We start from the raw sequence: 21253 nt of genomic DNA on the forward strand, positions 1-21253 counted from the left end.
AGTTTGTCAAAAGAGTGAATACACAAAGTCTTGGCTTAAATCAAACTGCTCTAATCACTTTCCCTAAAATGTCTTCAATATGGCCCTATATAATCTACCTTAAGCTTCTGTAGCTACTCATGACAGTATGAGGGTGACATGGAGAAAGCTGCAAAATAAGAGGCTTGGAATAGATGATCTGTAAGGATCCTTTTACTCAAAAATCCTTTGCTTGGAGAGAAGTAATATAGCAAAGGAGAGGGCTAGACTTAAGAGTCCAGAAATCCTGAGCCCCAATCCTGCTATGCAACTACTAGCCACAAGCAAGTCACTTAATCTCTAAAAGCCTCAATTTCTTTATCTCTAAAATAAAGATAACAATACATAGCGATAGTATCTACCTCTCAGTATTACTGTAAGGCTAAGAGCTAAGATGAGATATAGAGCACATTACAAACTTGAAAGGCATATGAATGTTAGCTCTCATCATCCCAATGGGAATTACGTCTGAAAATATAGGCAGAAGTCAAATCTTGGGAGGATTTAAAATGCTAGACCCAGTGCTTTCTTTCAGAGCCCATTTACAAAAACTGGAATGTACAGAAAAGATAAACAAAGCCATTTTGCAAAGGAAGATAGGCAAAATTGTAAAACGTTTCATTATTAAAAATTTTTTTTTGATTACATATAAATTTAAGACTTTGTATAAGCAAAATTAATGTAAATGTCCTGAATAGATTACAGGCTATGAAGTTTTCTAAAGAATAGCAAACTATCAACAGTCATATTAAAGTATGTGCCAAATCACTATAAATATGAGAAAGGCGTATTAAAACAGCTTTGAGGTTTTACCTCATGTGCAGGAAATTGGTAGAGAAGAGAAAAAACCCAGGAAGTCAGTGATAGAGGGACAGTGACAGGGAGATAGGAACACTAATCCCCGGTTACAAAGCTATGAAGTGGTCTGACCACTTGGGAAACCAATTTGGAATGGTGCGAAGAGAAGTGACTGAACTGTTCATACCCTCTAATCCAGATAACGCAAGGAAGTCAGAGCTTAAAAAAAAGGTCCCATATGTCTAAATATTTAGTGGCTTTTTTTATTTTGTGGTAGCAAAGAACTAGAAACAAGTAGATGCTATTTAGTGGGGAACGGTTGACTAGCAGGAGACAGCCTGGTACCAGTGGGAAGAAGACAATGTATCTGGGTTTGAATCCTTTTTCCAGTGTGTGCTGCCTGAGACCTCAGCAAATTTCAACTTCCCTGGACTTCACTGTCTTGCCTGCAAAATGACGGACTAGACGGTTCTAAGATAACTTCTAGCTCTTGATCTATGATCTTATGAGGGGAACAGATTATAATGAAGCAGAAAAATAGTAAGTATGAGGAGTTCAGCAAAACGTGAGATTTATATGAACTGCTAATATAGTTAATAAGCAGAACCAGAAGAAGGTATGCAGTAATTACGGTGATGTAAATAAAAAGGACACTGAAAGGAAGCTAAACTCTCAATCACTGAAGGACAGAACACATGGTGGGAGCTACCATCCTTCTGTCATCAAGAGGTGGGGGCTACAAAGGCAGGATGTGTCCCTCCCTGCTACAAGCAGTCAATGGATTGCTTCTTTTTGTTTTATGATTCTGCTTTGCCAAGCATGGAGATATATAGAGTATAGAAAGTACTGCAATGTAAAAAACAAAAGGCATCAACAAAACTGGTTTTTTGAAAATGTCAGACAGAGTTTGCATTTTATTTCTGAACTTGGGCTCTTGCCCTTTTGTGGTGTCATGGTGAGAGAAGTGTTCTTGAAATCAATTTGGAATGATGCAAAAGAAGAATGTTTTCTCGATTTTCAGAATGATGTTTTTAAGAGCATAAAAATACATAGGATTACAAACCAAATGAACTATATTGAATAGAGATAATTTATTCCCATCCATGTTCACAGACCCTCCTGAAATCCATGGGCCCCAGGCTGAACACCCCTATCATGGAATGAAGAGAGGGGCACACACAAGTTTTTTGAACAAGGGAGTGATGTGGTCAGATCTATTTCTTAGGAATATTTGGCAGTTGTGTGGGGGATGGATTCAAAAAGACAGACTGGAAGCAAGGAGCCTAATTACAGGTCACAGAAAAAAATATTGCTGAGAGATGACAGAGGTGATTTAGGGTTGTGGCCATGACTGGAGAGTAAGGGGACAGATATTAGAGATACTGTGCAGGTAGAAATGCTAAGATCTGGCAACTGACTGGCTATCAGTGGAGGGGCTATGAGGGAGAGGGAATCATTAGGACAACTTAAGATGTGAACCTGATTGACTGGAAGGATGGATGGTGGTATTCTCCACAGAAACTGGGACTGTCTGAAGGGGAGGGGGATGAATTTAGGGTGGAAGAAAACAAGTTCTGTTTTGGACATGCTGAGCTGGAGATACCAACAGGACATCTGGGTGGATTTCTAGCAGACAATTAAGAGTTTGTTGAATTGGTTTCTTTCTTTGCATTGTCTTGCTCCCACACCTCCAATTCTTCTGGGAAGCCTTCGTTGGCCATATCCCCTGAAACTGAGGATGTCGTTTTTGTCTGTGTCACTGTTCTACAACAGTACACAAGCACTCAATCCATGTTTATTGATTGAATTCCTAAATCACTAATTGTTCTAACTTGGTAACTTATTACAAATTTTCAAATGTGTATCTTGGCTTCAAAAGTAGACTGCAAGCTTTTTAGCATTCTGTAAGATCAAAGCACAAAACTTTGTGCTTGTTATGAGTTCAATAGATAATTATTGCTTGACTGATATGAATGCAGACTGTGGAGAATGGAATGTTTTAGTACAAACGTTAAAAAAAGAAAAATAAACCACCACCCCAAACTCCCTCCTGGGTCAAAAACTGTCTCCTATACCAAATGCACTCCCCCCCCACCCCCCACCCCCCACAGTTAGCTGAGATGGTGTAAACCTGAAAGCATCAGATAAATGTTAGCTCTGAATGTTCTTATTGCCACAGACCGGATGGTCTAGACTAGATTAAAAAAAAAAAAAGATAACTCAATCCTCCTTTTCATTGCAGAGACCAGAAGTAGACTGCTGCACGTATTATCAAACTTTGGTGATGTGTTGGTTAGTTTTTTGCGGAAGTGCATTTTTTTAAGAAAAATTTTTGATAGCTTTTGTTTTTATATTGTCTAAATTTCTCCCTACATCTCTTCCTCTCCCCCTCAAAGAATCATCCCATAAAACAAGAGATTTTTTTTTTTTTAAAGAACAAAGAAAAGGGGTTAGAGAGAAAAAAATCAGCAAAACTGATCAATACTTGAAAAACCCAGCTTCTGGGAGAACTCACTATTCTGACTAGGAGAGCAAGGAATAGTTTACCTGTTGGATTTATGGAGAAGGGAAGAATTTATGACCAAACAAGATAAGAGAATATTATCAGATGCAAAATGGATGATTTTGATTACATTATATTGAAAAGTTTTTGCATAAACAAAGCCAGTGCAACCAAGATTGGAAGAAAAGCAGAAAGTTGCGAAATAAGTTTTACAGCCAGTGTCTCTAAGGGCCTTATTTCCCAAATACATAGAAAACTGAGTCATATTTATAAGGATACAAGGCATTCCCCAATTGATAAATGGTCAAAGGATATGAACAGGCGGTTTTCAGAGGAAGAAATTAAAACTATCTATAGTCACATGAAAAAATGCTCTAAATCACTATTGATTAGAGGAATGCAAATCAAAATAACTCTGAGGTACCACATCACACCTATCAGATTGGATAATATGAGAAAAAATGAAAATGATAAATGCTGGAGAAAATGTGGGAAAATTGGAATGCTAATGCATTCTTTGTGGAGTTGTGAAGTGATCTAACCATTCTGGAGAACAATTTGGAACTATACCCAAAAGACTATAAAAATGTGCATACCCTTTGATCCAGCAATACCAATTCCCAAAAAATATCACAAAAATGGGGAAAGGACCCACATGTACAAAAATATTTACAGCAGCTCTTTCTGTGGTGGCAAAGAATTGGAAATTGAAGGGATGCCCATCAACTGGGGAATGACTGAACAAGCTGTGGTACATGAATGTAATGAAATACTATTGTGCTATAAGAAATGACAAGAAGGCATACTTCAGAAAAACCTGGAAAGACTGAATGCTGAGTGAAATGAGCAGAACCAGGACAACAATGTAAACATTAACATTCACATTGTGTGATGACTGACTTTGATAGACTTAGCTCCCTCTCAGCAGTACAATGATCTAAGATAATTCCAAAAGACTCATGATGGAAAATGCCATCCATATCCAGAGAAAGAACTTTGGAGTTTGAATGCAGACTGAAGCACACTATTTGCTTTTTTTTGTTGTTTTGTTTCTTCTTTCTCATGGTTCCTCCTATTGATTCTAATTCTTTACAACATGACTAAAGTGAAAATTAGTTTAATATGTATATGTATATGTAGAGCCCATATCAGATTGTACACTGTCTTGGGGAAGGAGGGAGAGAAAATTTAAAACTCAAAATCTTATGGAAGTGAATGCTGAAAAGGAAAAATAAATAAATAAAACTTGATCAATACCTTCCCTCTCTTTTTAAAAATCTTTATTATAAGATCACTGGGTGGGTGGAAGTGAAGGGATAGATTAAGAAATGAATACGACAAAAATACAACAGTAACATTAATAAAAATTCTAAAATTCTTTAGTCCAGGACTCCCAGAATGCCTGTAGTTTACCCTGGCATTCAAACAATCTCATTTCAGATTTTTCTGGATCTTGTGCCACAGAGTATGATCCCAGCTATGACTTCCATTTACAGGATGTGAACAGGACAGTGTTATGCCTAAGTCACAAGAGTACATACACATTTGGAGCTGGAAAGGATGATCGAGGCCATCCAGTCTGACCCCTTCAATTTGCAGATAAGGAATATAAGAACTGGGGAGGATGAGTGATGTGCCCAAGCTCATACAGGTAACTGGCAGAGGTGGGACTTGAACCTGGCTGCATTCACCACACTGCCTCTGGGGTTTCAGAGTTTCAATTCTATTATGTGCAGACATCTGGAACCAAAATGACCATAAACTGTTAGTACCACTTTCCTATATATAGTATACATGAAAACCAGAGCTTTATCCATTAGGATATTGACACCCCCACCTTCCACAACTGGAAGGGACCAGGTTGTGAAGAGATTTAAATGCCAAACAGGAGTTTCTACTGGATCCTTAAGGCAACTGAGAGCCTTTAGAATGTGCTGAATTGTGGGGAATGGGGATGGGAGATCAGGGCTGCAATTTGGAAAAATCATTTTTCACAAATGTGCGGAGGATAATTTGGAGTGGAGAAGAGACTGGATGCACAGACCAAACAGGAATCTATTACATTTAGATAAACAATAAAACCAACTCTGTTAATTGTTTTATGTAATTCTATAAAGAAACAGCTATATTAAACTTACTTAGCTGTAATTTTTCTATGGTCTGGTTTCATTTATGGCAAGAATTTCAAGACTGATATGACCCAGTTGCTCGGTAGCATAACCACCTGTTCACTGGTAAACAATCTCATACAAAAGAGTATTAATACCCAGGCTAATTTTTATACATTGTCTACAAACTGCTTGTCTCTTGGTACTCACTGGCCCCCTTTCTTCCATTTAGCCAGTATCACTGAAAAACCAAAGGGAAGCATAGGATTATGGGCCATTTTGTACATTTCATCGTTTTATGATGGTCAAAGAACTCAACCTTCTGATAAGCCTCTCTGTACTTGGCCATGCTGGCCTCAGAAAGCAGACAATGTCAGAATTACAGTCTTTCCAGTAAGGTAGGACCTGCTACAGCTTATATCATGTTGACATAGCCTTTGAGAAATTAGTCTCCCTTCCATGTCATGAGGAAGCATCAGAGGAAAACTTTCTATCACTCAAGTAGATGTGCATTTTTTCCAACCCACTTTCTGATTTATTTTGAAGGGACTTTTTTTAGTATAGGGCTGTTCAATGAAATGACTTTAAGACTTTTAAAGTTCTGTTGCTGTGGATTTTATAAACATGCAGGGTAGGGAGAAAAAGGAGTGGCTGGAAAAACAATGCTTAAACCGGAAGCTTCAGAGACCAAAGAAACTTGTGGCTGTGAAGGTGGAGGAAAGATTAAGAAATGTAGAAGTTAGCAGCACAGCAGTAGAACCTGCTCAGATGCTTGTGATATAACAAGTCCAGAAATCCTATTTATTTACTTAATATTTAACTACTGTCAAGTGGGTCTAGCAATTCTTTTTACTACTCTAAAAAACCTTTGGGTACCACATAACAGTCCTCTCATTTATTAAGCACCTACCATGTGCAAGATATTTTGGATACAAAGATAAAATAAAATTATAGTCTTTGCTGTCATGGAACTTATGACAAAGATGGGAGGGGTGATAGTGAAGAGAGGAGCAGGGGACAGGGATAAGTAAAAAATAAAATCAATCAATATGCACTTATTAAGTGCCAATTATGTAGTAGGAACTGCTAAGTGGTAGGGATAAATTGGTAAAATCAAAACAGACCCAGCCCTGAAGGAACTTACAAATTCTGTTTGGGGGAAACAGATACAAGAAGATTTTATTTTTAGGGGAAGGGCTTGGGACTAGAGGGGTAGAAGGCACGAAGAAACGGCAGGGAGAGAATCAAGAAGAAAGCACTCCTATCCTATGGCCACTAAGTGGATTCTTCTGATTCCAAGGTCATATTCTTTTCATTATATCATGCTCTCTCTTCATGTGACATTTCTTTGGATCTTCTAGGTCTCGTGTTATGGAAAGGTGGCTAGAAACTTCTGAGGCCACTGACCAATCCCTCCAATGGGGTAAGTACTGAGGGAGAAAAAGTAGGCAGTGAAGCAGCCAGCGTTCCTATTGGTTCCAAGTAGAGGTAGAGGAGCTAGAAGCATGTGCAAGTTCATGAAGCAGCATTTAGAGGAGAAAGATCGGAAAAAAACAGAAAAGGAACCTGAAAATACATACTCCAGAAGCAACACTGGGTCAAGGTTAGGGTCTTTAGGATTTTGTGGCATTTGGCTAGACTAGGGGGAGGGTAACCTGTGGCCTTGAGGCCACGTGTGACCCTCTAAGCCCTCAAGTGCAGTGTTCAGCCAAAGGGTGTGGCACTTGAGGACCTAGAGGGTCACACATGGCCTCAAGGTAACAGATTCCCCACCCCTGGCCTAGAAGGTTAGAGCCAGCACTCTTGGTACTCAATGGTACTGGGGTAAGGAGTGTGGGCATGGTCTAGAGACCTAGTGAGGGCTGAGCAGTACAAAAACCTTTCAGGGAGAGACACAGCCCCTCCCAATGCAGATAAGGTGGCAGAAGCCAAGAAAAGAACTGATGCAAAAGCAGCTGAAAAGACCTCTGGAAGGTGGATTTTGTGTACATGAGACCTCAGAGACAGATTAAGCATAATAAAACAAAATAAAATAATGGAAAGTAGTAAAGGAGATCTAGAAAAAGTATGTTAAAAAATACCCAAGAAGGGAGTGAACACTGTCAGCTGGGATGTGTGGTAAGAAATCGGGAAAGGCTGGTCTGGGAGTTGAGCCTGGAAAGAAGATAAGGACTTTGAAAGTTAGGAGGGAAGGTGTACATCAAGACATGGTGGAAAGCCTTCAGGTGAGGGCCTGAACTAAGTCTGTCAGTCCAGTCTGGCTGGAGCCAGATTTATACTGGATGTATAAATAGGAATAATGTGAAATGAAGCTGTGAGTTTCAGCTCGAGGCAGATTGTTGTGGGCCTCTTATAGCAAATCAAGGAGTTGGTGTTTTGTCTGGGGAAGCAGGGAGGTGATGTGGTTATAGCTGACTTTTAGCAAGATCATTTTGGTGAGTTGTGTGAAAAATGAATTGCAGGAATGTCTGAACAAATGGTGGTGTATTAGCATGATTGATTACTCTACCATAAGAAATGAAGAATATGGAAAATTTAACTGATGAGGAATAAAATAAGCAGAACCCAAAGAATATATGATAACTCTAATAATGTAATAACCCTCTCCAAACAGAATCCAAGTCAAATACAATGACTGACGTTGAAACATCCACCTTCCTTTCAGAAAACAGGTGAAAAACTATTAAAGTAGAATGTCAGCAGACTGTTGAATCACAGTAGTTGTCATTTTTGCTTAACTGCTGCTTTTGTTATGAGGGAGGGTACTATGGTGGGGATAATTCCTGGGAAATGAAATGCATAAAATTTTTTTAAATTAATGATTAAAAAAGAAAATGATTTACAAAGAGGAGAGACTGGCATCTGAAAGCTATTATAGGAATCTATACTAAAGGTGATAGAGAGCTTGAAATGGGATGGAGAAAGCAGTTATTAGAGAACATTAATTTGTAGTGGCAGCAGTCCTCATGAATTAAATACTTTGGAGAAGGCAGGGCAGATAGGTTGGTAACCTAGGGTGTAACCTAAGGTTGAAGATTAGCAGGACTTGAATAGCAGAAGGACAAAGGGACAAAGGGTGGAAGGTGATTTTTCGTAAATCTGATTAGCTCTAGGCCCAGAATTTGAAGGAAAGAAAGGGAAATTAGGGCAGGAAAACTGTGAAAAATGGAGACTGGCATTCAGGGTGAGGATTAAGAGAAAGTTTAGGAGGGAAATACTTAATAAGAGGTATGGAAAATTTGGAATTTGAAATTTCTGTGGAAAGAGTGAGAAGTCAAGAACTTGGAAACAGACTAGGGTTAGTCTAAAGGTATTTCCTCTTCTGTATTTGGCTGAGGTAGGAAGGGGACATAGGTCATAGGATTTAGAGGTTGAACAACTGGAAGGCTAGGATTTTTGAGGGCTAATCAATTTGACTATTGAGGCCACTAAGACTGAGGGTAGCAGTTGGGGAGTGGATTGAACCACTCCTATGGATTTGATTTGATTCCTAAATAGTCTAACATGATCTCAGTCCAAAGAAAATTACAAGTATTTGCTGGACACAAAAGGACTTCCTTTGATCTTAAATGTTTTTAATGTGTGTGATGTGAATTCAGGAAGCTCTAACTGCAGTCTCTGATAAGTTATCTGTGCCAAACCACAGCTCCAGGCCAAGAAGAGTGCTAGAGGAGGACTACTATGCTAAACCAGGTGACCATCTGCTACATCTTGGCCAGAGCTCAGATTCAAAAACTGGGAGATCTCCACATGCTAACTCCATAACAAAAGAATAGAAAGACTAAGGGGGAACATTCTAGAAAGCATCTATTTTTAGATACCCCCTAATAAGAGTTCAGACCAAAACTGTGTCAAGATGAGTAAATTTTAATCTCTTTGGAGGACTGGCCCTACTTCCAAAGTGCTATAAAAAGAATGTCTATGTGACTGCATATACAGAGTTCTGGACTTGGATTCAGGATTCTGTAGGCTGCTGCCTTGGACATTTACTAGTTACGTGGTCATGCCCAAGTAAATCACTCAGACGCTCAGTTTCCTTATTTGTAAAATGGGTATAAAAATGGTTGTACTACTCACCTCATAGGGCTGCTGGAGGGCAAGTGCTCTGCCAACCTTACAGGGCTTTGGAAATGAGAGCTGTTTTTATTTCTATTGGAAAGATGCATCAAGTAGCATTGGTAGAGAACTGGCCTCAATGTCCAGAGGACCTGGGGTCAAGAGAGTTAATTCTTCCTATCTTTCTGCACTGGTAGAGGGCGTTAAATGAACAGGCCTTAATCCTGCTCTGCTCCTTCTCAACCCCTCTGAAAAAGGCACTTTAAAGGTTTGTATGCATATTATACAACCAAGAAAATGGAGGTTCAAAGACTTTAAAGGAGAGTAAGTTGCCCAGCTTGGAGATCAGACTCCAAGTCCAAAGTCTTTCCCCTTCTTAACACACATGATGAATCAAAAATCAATTCACAAGGAGAACTGTGACTCCTCTGAGATAAACAGGGTCATCCTATACCAGTGGTTCTCAAGTTTTTGGTTTCAAGATCCCTTTATGCTCTCAAAAATTACTGAGGACTCCCCAACACACAAAATAGCTTTTGTTTATATGGGTTATATCTATCAATATTTACTGTGGAAATGAAAAGGTCTCAGTATTGTTATGAGAACAGTTTTGAGCTCATAAATCCCCTGAAAGAGTTTCATGGACAACACTTCCAGGACCACTGCTTTAGGTTCTTCAAATAAAGGTTGGGAATCTCTGTCTACACCAGGCAGGCATTAAGTAACAGGCTCATTTTGTCTCGATATTCTTCTCCCTCCTTTCCTGTACACATACTTCTCCCCAAAAGATACCCAAACGTCTTAGGGCTGTAAGCCCCATATACTACGGGACCCTCCCTGGGCTTCCTGTAGGGCCACTTGTTTGGAACTAATATACAGTGCTTTATTCACAGAGAATTACCTTGCACCTATTTAAGTAATTCTTCCTTCCTTCACAGAAATATCAATTAGATGTTAGGAAAATGGAAATAATTTTAAAATAATCCACACAGTAAGACAGAATTAACTGATAGGCCTAACATTGCAAAAGGATTTTTTTTTAAAGAGGAGCTCTTAACCCAAATTAATTTACATGGTTAGAAAGTGGTATTGTGTCTCCTTTTCTGACTGGAGGTGGTGGTAAGGGATACCAAAAAGTTGTATGTAATAACAGGAATTTCAATTTTTTTCTTTGATACTCTAAGAAAGAACAAAGTAAAAAACTTAGCACTATACTTCTAAAAGTTTGCTGATTGTTAGTGTACCCAGTGCAAGCAAATATACATTATTTCCCAGTGCCTAGGATAAAGGAAAGGCATCAGTACTTGGATCTGTGACCTTTCTCACATGCATAAAATCTGTGGCTTTATGTGTTTTCTTCCCCACAAATAAAGAGGTCTGTTTCTGTACTAAAATTTTAATTGTAACACAAAATGGCTACTAGTTTACAAAAAAACAGTTTTATGTGGTATGAGTCTACTTGTATTTGTTAGCATTCTTGCCTTTCTAAGCAGCCTTAAGAATGCCCTGTTTACTGGTTACTATATGCTAGACGGGCATAGAACACGAAACAGTGAGATCGAGGACAAGGGTGTATACATGATTAAGGCAACATATGACTAACCAAAAACTTGGAACACTATTGTGCTAAACATGCTGAATAATACTGTGGTGATGACTTAGAGTTGAAAGGACTGTATAAAAGAGCAGACATAAGAATTGGCCCACCAGTAGTAAGGACCATGACTTAAAACATGGAGTTCCAAGTGATAGGAAAAAATCCATAGGGAAAATGGTAAATATATGGAGTAAAGGAAAATGGTGTTATTTGAATTACACTAAAGGATAATACTAATTTTTAATCAAGGTCACTGGAAAATGAATTTATGCAACACCTATAACTTAGATTTTGAAAAATATGCTTTGCTATAGAACACTATTAACACCATTATTTATCAGTAATGTACTATTTCTTATCAGATTAGGTTCAAACTCCTCAAGCTGGCAGTAAAAGCCATGTACCATCTGGCTGTACCTTATCAAGCCTTCTTTCCAACTACACCCTTTACACCCACTCATCAGCCCATTCCAATCCATGACTATACATTCAGTAGCCTGCCCTCTCCTCATTCCTCTCAGCCAAACAAAATCTTACCAATTCTTCAAAGTCATACCTTTTTAAAGGACTTAATCTAATCCTTCCCTCTCTTCTCTGAATTTCTCTAGCAGACTATACTACACAATTTATAATTTAATTACATCTTGCTTATATTTTTCTCTAGTTTCATGCACATAAATCTTGCTCCACTAAATAGATTATAAGCTTGTTCCAGGACAGAAACTGTCTTATTCTGTACTCTTCTCAGCCTCTAGCACAGCCTTCCACTAAAAGTGACACTTCATTGTGGCATGGAAGTTCCCCAAAAAGGATGTCAGCAGAGACCAAGCTATGGCTGTTCCTTCCAAACTAGAAAGGCTACTACTGATCAACCAATTGAGGTCCAGCCCTAGCTAAGTTAAATTCTCAAAAGGGCTGACCATTGGATGATGATTTCTTGTTCTGGCTAAGACAATTCAAATGCTGAGTAAAATCTGCTTTTACGCAGAACATCTACACAAAAGCACAGATCTTTTGGAGTACGTATCTAGCATAAGAGCACTGGGACGGAGTCAGGAAGACCTGAATTCAAGTATGGCCTCAGACACTTACTACCTGTATGATCCAGGGAAAGTCACTTTTTAACTTCTTTAGCCTTAAACCACTGAGAAGGAAAGAGCAAAGAAAATCCCAAAAGCAGGATTGGTGAGATATGCTCCGTGGAGTCATGAAGAGTGGGATGAGACTGAACACACATGTGGCTGCTTAGGCAGTCAATAACGCGAACAAAAAGCATGGTGCAATAAACATATGGGTCTTTGGTCAAAGAACCTGATTTGAATTAATTTAGGTAACTCATCAACCCTAGGTCTCAGATTTACCCTCAATATGAAAGGCTTGGATCAGATGACCTTTAAGGTCTGGTTCATCTTTACACCCTATGCTAGTACACCATGTAAAAAGGGTTTTCAGCATACAGCCTCAACTATTTAAACAACACGCTTAAGAAAAAGAGACTGATGTGAAGCAGAAGAATACTTTGTAATCATGTAGAAGGACCTAATGTTCATGGTAAAAGGCGGCAGTCATAGCATAGCCTGCGAGTCCACAAATAAACTGTTTTCAACATACCTGTCCACACAGCAAAAATCTGTGAATAACCTTTAAGGAGACTACCAGTCCTTTCCCCTCAATTCCTGCAAGTTCCATGGTGTCAGATGGGAGGGATATATAAAAATAGACGTAGTATAAAAATAACGGGCACTGTCCCAGACTTACTTCATGTGACATCCTTGCATACACTAAACACACAAGCCTAACTGCTCCGATTACTAGCTGTCCCTCAAGTACTGGGATCCCACCTTCTGTCCCCAGGCTTCTCCCCTCGCTCTGTGCCACCTGTTTTTGAGGATGCCCAGCTTCCTTCAAGGTCCCCCAGCTCAGGGGCCCTTTCCTGGGCAGCCTGCTCAGACCACTTCAGCAGTTACGGCTCTTCCCCCGGAGGTTACCGCGTGTCTGCTTATCTGGGTGGACCTCCTGCTCCCCGAGCCACCCAAGGACGCAGGGGCCAGGAGCTCGGATAAACAGCAAACAGACGCTTCTCAAGCGCCGGGTCCTGCCTCACGGGGCTTACACTCTCCCGGACACGCCAACACACACAGACTACACACAAAATGAACGGAGGGCGGGCGCCGGGGCTCGGGGCGGCCGGGCAAGGCTTCCCGTGGGAGCTGCGGTCCTGCACGAGAGGGCCACGGAGAAGTGGGACCCCCGGGCACTGCACGCACACACCCGTGCAAAGAAGGGGGCCAGCAGGCACGGGGGGCTGCAAGACGGGGGGCCGGGAGACCTGAGCCGCTGCCCCACCGGACCGGACCGGACCGCACGTAGAGAAGCACAGCCCCGAACAGGGTGTAAGGCACAGGTGAGGGAGGAGGAGGCATGGAGACGGGGGGGACAGGGCATCCGGAGAGCACGAGGGAGGAAGGAAAGGAGAACCGAGGGGTGCAGAGGTCAAGGGGCACCGCCAACAAGCCAACCTAAAAGAGCGTGAGTGTGCGTGTGTCCTTGTGTAGCGGGGTTGCGGGGGGGTTCGTGCCCCGGAAGTAGCTGAGGTGAATTTCGGGGAGGGAAGAACGGGGGTGGGGGACTTCTGGTGTCCCACCGCACGATGCCCCGGAGATAGGGCAGTGAGGGCGAGGGCAGGGAAGGCGTGTCCTTCTTCATCAGGAGAGGAGGGAGAGGAGACCCCTTACCTAGGAAGATGGAGATGATGAGTCGCAACGCCTGTTCTGAGGCACCAAGGGACGCCGACAACTTCCCCAGCCAGTGTTCCTGGACCCCAGCGCGCAGTACCCCGGCCGCTAGCTGGGCTGCCGTCTCTGCGTCCTGATCAGCTGCCGTCGCCATCTTAACTCCGGGCGCCCCCGTGGGACGCCCCCCACTCCAATCCACGCGCCACGCTTGTGGGCAAGGCGCAACAGCTTCACCTCAACTCTAGTCTGAAGCCCGCCCACAGCGTGGACATTGGCTGTCAGCCCGCCCAGCCGGAGGACGTGCGAGTTCTTATTGGGCTACACGAGAGAGAGGGCGGGGCTTGGTGAAGCTAGGAGGGGAGAGGGCGGTGTTTGGCGTTTGTAAGGCAAAGGTGACTCCAACCCGACCGGCAACGCGGTAGGCCAGGGGGAGGAGGGCGGGGCTTAGAAGCGGGAACTAGAATTTCCATTGGAGGATTCCCAAACCGGCTGAGAAATGATTTTACGATTCTGTTCCAACTGGTTCAAGGAGGAGTCCCGAGGGAAGGGCGGGCCTGGACGACTGACTTTCTGTCCTCCAATTGGCTGAAATCCGAGCAGGCGAGAGTCGGGGAAGGGAGGGGCTGTCGGTTCCAGGCAGAGAAGGTTACTCTGGGTCGTTTGAGTGAGGGGGTTACTGGGGCACAGCAGTCGAGAGGGCGGAAAAAGCGCTTGTTGCCATCTCGCTTGCGCCGCCTAACGGGCACCCTGTGCTTCACTCTCCTTTGAAAAGGCCACTCAGAAAAACAGAACGCCCCCCGGAATGATTTCACGTTTGGAAATGCCCACCCTCACGTCCCCAACCTCGTGGCCGGTCTCCAAAGCGAGACGGGAGCTGCCGAGAACTTCTCTAAAGACCTGGCCCTGCACACGTATGTGTGTGTGTGTGTGTGTCTGTCTGTCTGTCTGTTTGTGTGTCTGTGTCTGTGTGCCTGTCTGTGTGTGTGTCTGTGCGTGCCCGGCTCTGTGCTGAGCGCGGCCGATACCAGGAAAGGCGACCGAATCCCTGAACCCCCAAACCCTGCACTTTGAACGAGGACAACGTGACATAAGCAGTGACGATCTAGGCGAGATAATTTGGGGGTCAGCCCTGGGGGTCATCCCTCAGCCGAGGGATCGGAAGAATCTCCTGCTGGAGGTGAAGCGTTAGGGTTTGCAGGGAGCCGGGGGAGCGGGGAGTCGGAGACGACGCAGGAGAGACTTTCCTGCCTGGGGTTGGGTGGTGTTGCCAGGGGGGGACTGAGGAGAAGGGGATCACTGAATTAGAGAGAAGGATGTAAAGGAGGGAGTAAGACGTAAGAAGTGGCAAGTCCATCAGCCGCCCTGCCTCAGTTTCCTCATTTGTCAAATGAGGTATAGGACGCCCCCTCAACCTGGTACCGCTTTTGATCCTCCCCCGGGAGATTCGAGACTCGAGCCATTCCGAAGCTTCGTTTTCGGAGGTTTTCCTGGCCTTCTGCGAGGTGGCCGGAGAGGTAGAGAAAAGCCCGGTTTTTCCCTCCTGCAGAGCCAGGCTGGCCCTGGGGTGAATCAGCTCTGTGGGGGTTCAGAGGAGCAGTCACTTCCCCGGGACCCAAGGCCTCTGGGCCACAGGTGACAGCCCTTACAGGTGTAGCTCAGGGGAACCAGAGCTCATCGTGTTCATTATGATTTAGGTTGTATTATTATTTTCTCCTTTTGATAGTTTTAATGAGAATTACCAGCAAAATTTCCTCAACTCTTCATTGTATTGTATCTATACAGTAAGAGAGTCTAGACTTCACCCCAGGTCACCCAAAGATCAGATTGTCTTTCAAGCCTCCAGCTAGAAAAGTGAGCTTTTTACGTCCGATACGCTTTAATTTTTAAAATTTTATATTCACTTCTGAGTTTTCTTCCTCTACCATTCCCCTCTGAAAAGGCAAGAAAGAAAACCTCATTATAAATAGGAATAATCATGCATCCACTGTCTGGAAAAAGAGAGAAAAGAAAATAGGCTTCATTTTGTATTCAGAGTCCATAGACTCTCTTTCTGAAGGTGGATAACAATTCATCTTGAGTTCTTTGGAACTGAAGTTGGCTGTTATGTTGTTCAAAGTTACTTAGTCCTTCAAAGTTCATCATCTTTATAATATTGTTATGGTATAAGTTGTTCTCCTGGTTCTGCCCAACTCCACTTTAGTTTACACAAGTCTTCGCAGGTTCCTCTGAAGCCATCCCCTTCCACATTTATTACAGTGCAATCAAATATATACCATGGCTTTCTGTAGTTAATAGGCATCCGCTCAGTTTGCAATTCTTGGCCACCGCAAAAAGAGCTGCTATAAATATTTTTATTCATATAGGTTTTCTTTCTCTTTCTTTGATCTCTCTGGGATGCTGACCTAGTAAGTGGTATTGCTAGGTCATCGGGTACATTAATTATAGTTTTATAGCTCTTTGAACATAGTTCTAAATTGCTTTCCGCAGTAGTTGAACTCGTTCAAAGTTCCACCAACAGTGTACCTGTGTACAATGTACCTGTTTCCCCACAACTCATCCAGCATCTTACAGTATATTAGTGACACAATTTTGCATCTCAAAGGGCTTTCATAAAGACTAGAAATCTTGGCCTGAGTCCTTGCTGAATCAGGGCTAATAAGTGCCATCACAGCTTGTAGTGGCAGAAGGAAAAGAGAGAAACAGTCTGCTCTCCGTTTGACAGTATGAATGAAGATAGGTGAGAATACCAGGAAAAGACCCCTAATCTTTCAGACATGGGTAGACAGCTCTGAAGAGAGATAAGAACCCTAAAAAATATAGCCATAATTCCCCCTTTTCTTCCTCTTGACTGAAATTTATTCTGCATGGTCTGAAGCCTCTGCTCTCCTGATCACAGGCACTAGAGCGAGGCCTTTATTAAAATATGCCCAGCAACTCAGTTTTCCTTAAAGACAGAAAAACTCCAACCTGGTTTATTAGTAAATATTATCTCTTTTATTATATAACTCAATCAGACCATGGAAGGGAAAACTGTTCTGGACTGAACTTGACTCTTATTCCCTTCCTTTTCCCCACAAGTCACCAGATTTTTCCCCAAATACATGCAAGTACACAATTGGCAGAGTGGCTTATGAGACCCTGGTCCTTAGAACATAGATACTATGCTGTGCTTGCTGCCAGCCCAAGTGGGGTTTGGTGAACTCTCTTCTGGAGATGTAACGGAAGCCTCTGACTGCCAATAATTGAATGTGCAATTATTATATAACTGTTTCCTGTTGTCTTATGGTGTGGGGATGAAAAGTCTTTTAATTGACTACTGAGCTGGAATTGAGTATGCATACTAAAGGCACAAATACATGAAGACTCTCTTTTCTTTGTCAGTTTTTGAGTAAGGAGGAAGAAGAATTTGAGTTTTTGGATTGGGGAGACCCCTCTGGCCTACTCTCTCAGCTCAGTTACCATGTACCTGTGAACACATGAAGCTGCTGTTTTTTCCCTTTTCTGTTGTATTTAATTTTTTTTCCCTGATCTTAAGTGAATAATTATCTAGAGATAGAGCAGACTAGATTATGATATTGTGTGCCTCAAAATGTTGAAAGAGCTACCATGGGATTGTCAATGATAGGAGTTACAGAGCTTGCCATAGGTATACTAACCACATCAGATGAACCAGCACAACCCTGATGATCATCTGTTTGATCTAGCAGTGAGTTGTGGAAGAGGTCGACAGTGAGTTTGGGTGAAACATTTCCCCAGAAAAAAATAATTGTAAAGATCAAAGATACAGAGGTACTGGGGAGTGTAAACAGAGACAGATCTTCAGACTAGAAAGGAAAGGCCTTACTAATTTCTATCTTGGAGACTTCTACTATCTTAGACTGTCTTAGAGATTTCCTACCATGATACCTGATAGATAATTATGGAAAAAACATTCCACTGGAACAAACCTGATCTTGGGCAACTCCTAAAACCCTTACGTTAACAATTTTCCCCCTCCAATCACCTTCCATCTCATTCATATTTCTCAACTTTCCAAATATGGAAAGTGGCTGAGCAGCCTCACCTGATCAACTGTCTTTGTTATGTGTGATGTCAACCTTAAGGCTGTGTAAAATGAATCTCTCTCTCACATATCCATATACATGCATGTACAAATATATACATATATGTGTACGTATGTAGACATGTATATGCATATATGTATTGTGTACACCTGTATACGCAGGTATACATATATTATGTTATATGTAATTATAATTATATATTTTGTATATATATATATATATATATATATATATATATATATATATATATATGTATAACTCCAGCCTCAGGTAATATTGACATGGTTTATGCTCATCCAAGGACATAAAAAGGTCTGCTCTATTAATACCAGATTTCAAATTGTATTACAAAATAATAATCATTAAAATAATCTGGTACTGAGTGATGGAATCACTCTTAAATCAGTAGAATAAATTAAGTACTACACAATACACAATAATAAATAGCCATAGTAATCTGGTGTTTGATAAACCCAACGATCCAAACTTTGCGGGTAAGAACTCATCATCTGACAAAAACTGCTGGGTAAACTGGAAAGCAATTTGGAAGAAATGAGGTATAGATTAGCATCTATATATACCAAGATAAGGTCAAAATGGATAAATGATTAGACATAAAGGGTGATGTAAGTAATTTAGGGGAGCAAGGAAAAATATACCTGTCAGATCTCTGGATAAGGGAAGAGTTTATGACCAAATAAGAGATAGAGAGGATCAAGGATCATTTGACTACATGAAATGAAAACATTTTTGCACTCACAAAACTAATGCAACCAAAAGTAGAAGGAAAACAGGAAATAGGAAAAAATTTTTATAGCAAGAGTCTCTGATAAAGGTCTCATTTCTCAAATGTATAGGAATACACACACACACACACACACACACACACACACAAATATAGCCAAATTTATAAAAATAAGAACCATTCCCCAGTTGATAAATGGTAAAGGAAATGGACAGGGAGTTTTAAGGAGAAGACATCAAAGCAGTAGCCATATAAAAAATCCTCTAAATCACTACTAATTGGAGAAATGCAAATTAAAACAAATCTGAGGTACCATTGGTCTACATGACAAAAAGGGAAAATGACAAATGCTGGAGAGGATGTGGAAAAATTGGAACACTAATGTACTTTTGGTGGGATTGTGAACTAGTCCAGCCTTTCTGGAGAACAATTTGAAACTATGTCCAAAGGGCTATAAAGCTGTATATACCCTTTGGCCCAACAATACTCATGCTAAGTCTATATTCCAAAGAGTTAAAAAAAAAAAGTAAAGAGTACTTATCTGTACAATAATATTTATAGCAGCTCTTTTTGTGGTGGCAAAGAATTAGAAATCAAGGGGATGCCTATCAATTGGGGAGTGGTTAAACGATTTATAGTATATGATTGTGACAGAATATTATCGTGCTATAAGAAATGATGAACAGAATAGTTTCAGAAAAACCTGGGAAGAGTTATATGAACTGATGCAAAGTGAAGTGGGCAGACTCAGGAGAACAATTTATACAGTAACAGCATTATTGTAAGGATGATCAACTGTGAAAGACTTAGCTACTCTGATCAAGATAGCAATCCAAAACAATTTTAAAGGATGCATGATGAAACATGGATCACATATTGGGTCACTTGATGGATGACAGCAAGTCAGAGATGAATAGTGCTTTTAGAGAGTAGACATGGACAAGAAGATTGTCCAAGGCCTGACCCTTTTATTAGCAGGCTTATCCTGGACAGTAGAGACCTGAGGTGAAAGAAAAAGGCCTAATCCATAGTCCTACAAACTGCTTTCTGTTTCCATGATGTATATGAAACTCAAAAGAGATTGCGGTAAGAGTTATAAGTTTCTGAATCTTGTTTTGTCATTCAGTTAATGAGAGCTGTCTTTTATGTATTTTAAATGTATTTTATGTATTTTTATGTATTACTTTGTGTGTAGGAATAAATTGGGCAACTAGGTGACTCAGTGGATAGAGTGCTGGACCCAGAATCAAGAAGATGCCTCTTCCTGAGTTCAAATCCAGCCTCAGATATTTACTAGCTGTGTGATCCTGAGTAAGTCACTTTACCCTGTTTGACTCAGTAAAGAGCTGAAGGAGGAAATGGCAAACTACTCCAATATCTTTGCCAAAAAAACCCCAAATGGGGTCACGAAGAGTTTGATATGACTGAACAAAACAAAAGGAATAAATTCCCAGCTGCATCCCTCATTTGTGTGGTATGTTGAGTGCCTTATTTTACTTTACTTCTGAGGGGAACGCTAAATGTGATTCAGAACTTAGACTATAGTAAATCTGTATTCAGGGTGCTTGGGTGGGGACTAACAAATGAAAGAGTGTGAAAACACCACTATCATTAGAGGCCAGGCTCCCTCAGCCTGGTCCTACCCCATGCCTATGTCCTGAGTGATAGGCCCCTTGGTGCAGACAGATATGGTGCAGTGCCCCAGAGGTGCAGCTGTACTGCCTCAAGGTTGAGAAGGTAAATTTGAGCAATTGGAAGGGGCTAAATGATGATGAAATGACTGCATCCTCTTAGGGGAAAAAGAAACAGTTGGCCCTTTAGAATACCGAGGATCACTGAGGGAAATTAAGAGAAACATAGAGCATAGGTATGGCTTTTGTTCTTTTTGTTAGTTTTAGAAGAGGAAAGAAAAAGAAGGAAAAAGGGAATATGTCAGAAAAGAAATAAAAAGGATGAGAAACTTATTTTGTGTAAAAGTGGAGGTGGGAGAATTAGGCATCTAATGAACTTCACTCTTAACTGAAGCATAGTTCATAGATTGAACATAGATACAAACACACATAAAGACACAAAGAGCTAATTCTGACCTAGAAGAAGCCATTTATTGTAGTTTCTCATTGGATTTCTTGATTATTATTTAGTCTAGTGCAAATTTCAAGAAGTTCTTGTCATTGCTTTTCTAATTTTTTCTTTTAGAGCAAGGGTGATAAAATCAAGGGACCCATAGTCATAAAACTCTGGAGTGCTGCCCAAACCAAATTAAAATGTAATTGAGAAATGTTTAATAAAATAAATAAAAATAGGATACAATATAGATAATGTTAATTTGTGGTCTTCTAAGTCAATATGTGGCTCACAGGCATCTTTTTCAATCTGAGCCTGACACTAGAATTCTCATTTCATTTGTGCCATTTAAGAATATTTTCTTTTATTTCTTCTAGGAATTCTAATTTCTCTTTTGATTAAACTTTTGTTCCTTCTTTAAGTCTTTGCTTGTAGATATGAAGTTACTCTTTTCTTCTGGCTTTGTGCATGTCTGGCTCCATATCTGGCTCTTTATTATTGTTGTCTTTTATTATTTATTCATTCCTCCAGCTTTAGTTCTTGAATTGGGACTTTGTGGGAATCT

The 21253-nt window shown here is 40.9% G+C and overlaps 1 protein-coding gene and 1 long non-coding RNA gene across 2 annotated transcripts in view; one reads left to right on the forward strand and one right to left on the reverse strand.

The window, feature by feature from the left end:
- Positions 1-14177, reverse strand: part of LPCAT3 (lysophosphatidylcholine acyltransferase 3) — a 34790-nt gene extending 20613 nt beyond the window's left edge. Inside the window, exon 1 of the mRNA XM_072653853.1 lies at positions 13816-14177. Coding sequence (XP_072509954.1) covers positions 13816-13969 — 154 coding nt within the window. The 5' untranslated portion in view covers positions 13970-14177. The remainder of the gene's footprint in view (positions 1-13815) is intronic.
- Positions 14178-14249: 72 nt separating this feature from the next.
- LOC140533731 (uncharacterized) lies at positions 14250-19711 on the forward strand. Its single transcript, XR_011977037.1, has 2 exons — positions 14250-14992; positions 19603-19711. It is a non-coding gene; the product is annotated as an uncharacterized lncRNA (long non-coding RNA).
- Positions 19712-21253: the final 1542 nt, after the last annotated feature.

This window comes from Notamacropus eugenii, chromosome 3 (assembly GCF_028372415.1).
Source record: "Notamacropus eugenii isolate mMacEug1 chromosome 3, mMacEug1.pri_v2, whole genome shotgun sequence".
Taxonomy (NCBI): Eukaryota; Metazoa; Chordata; class Mammalia; order Diprotodontia; family Macropodidae; genus Notamacropus; species Notamacropus eugenii.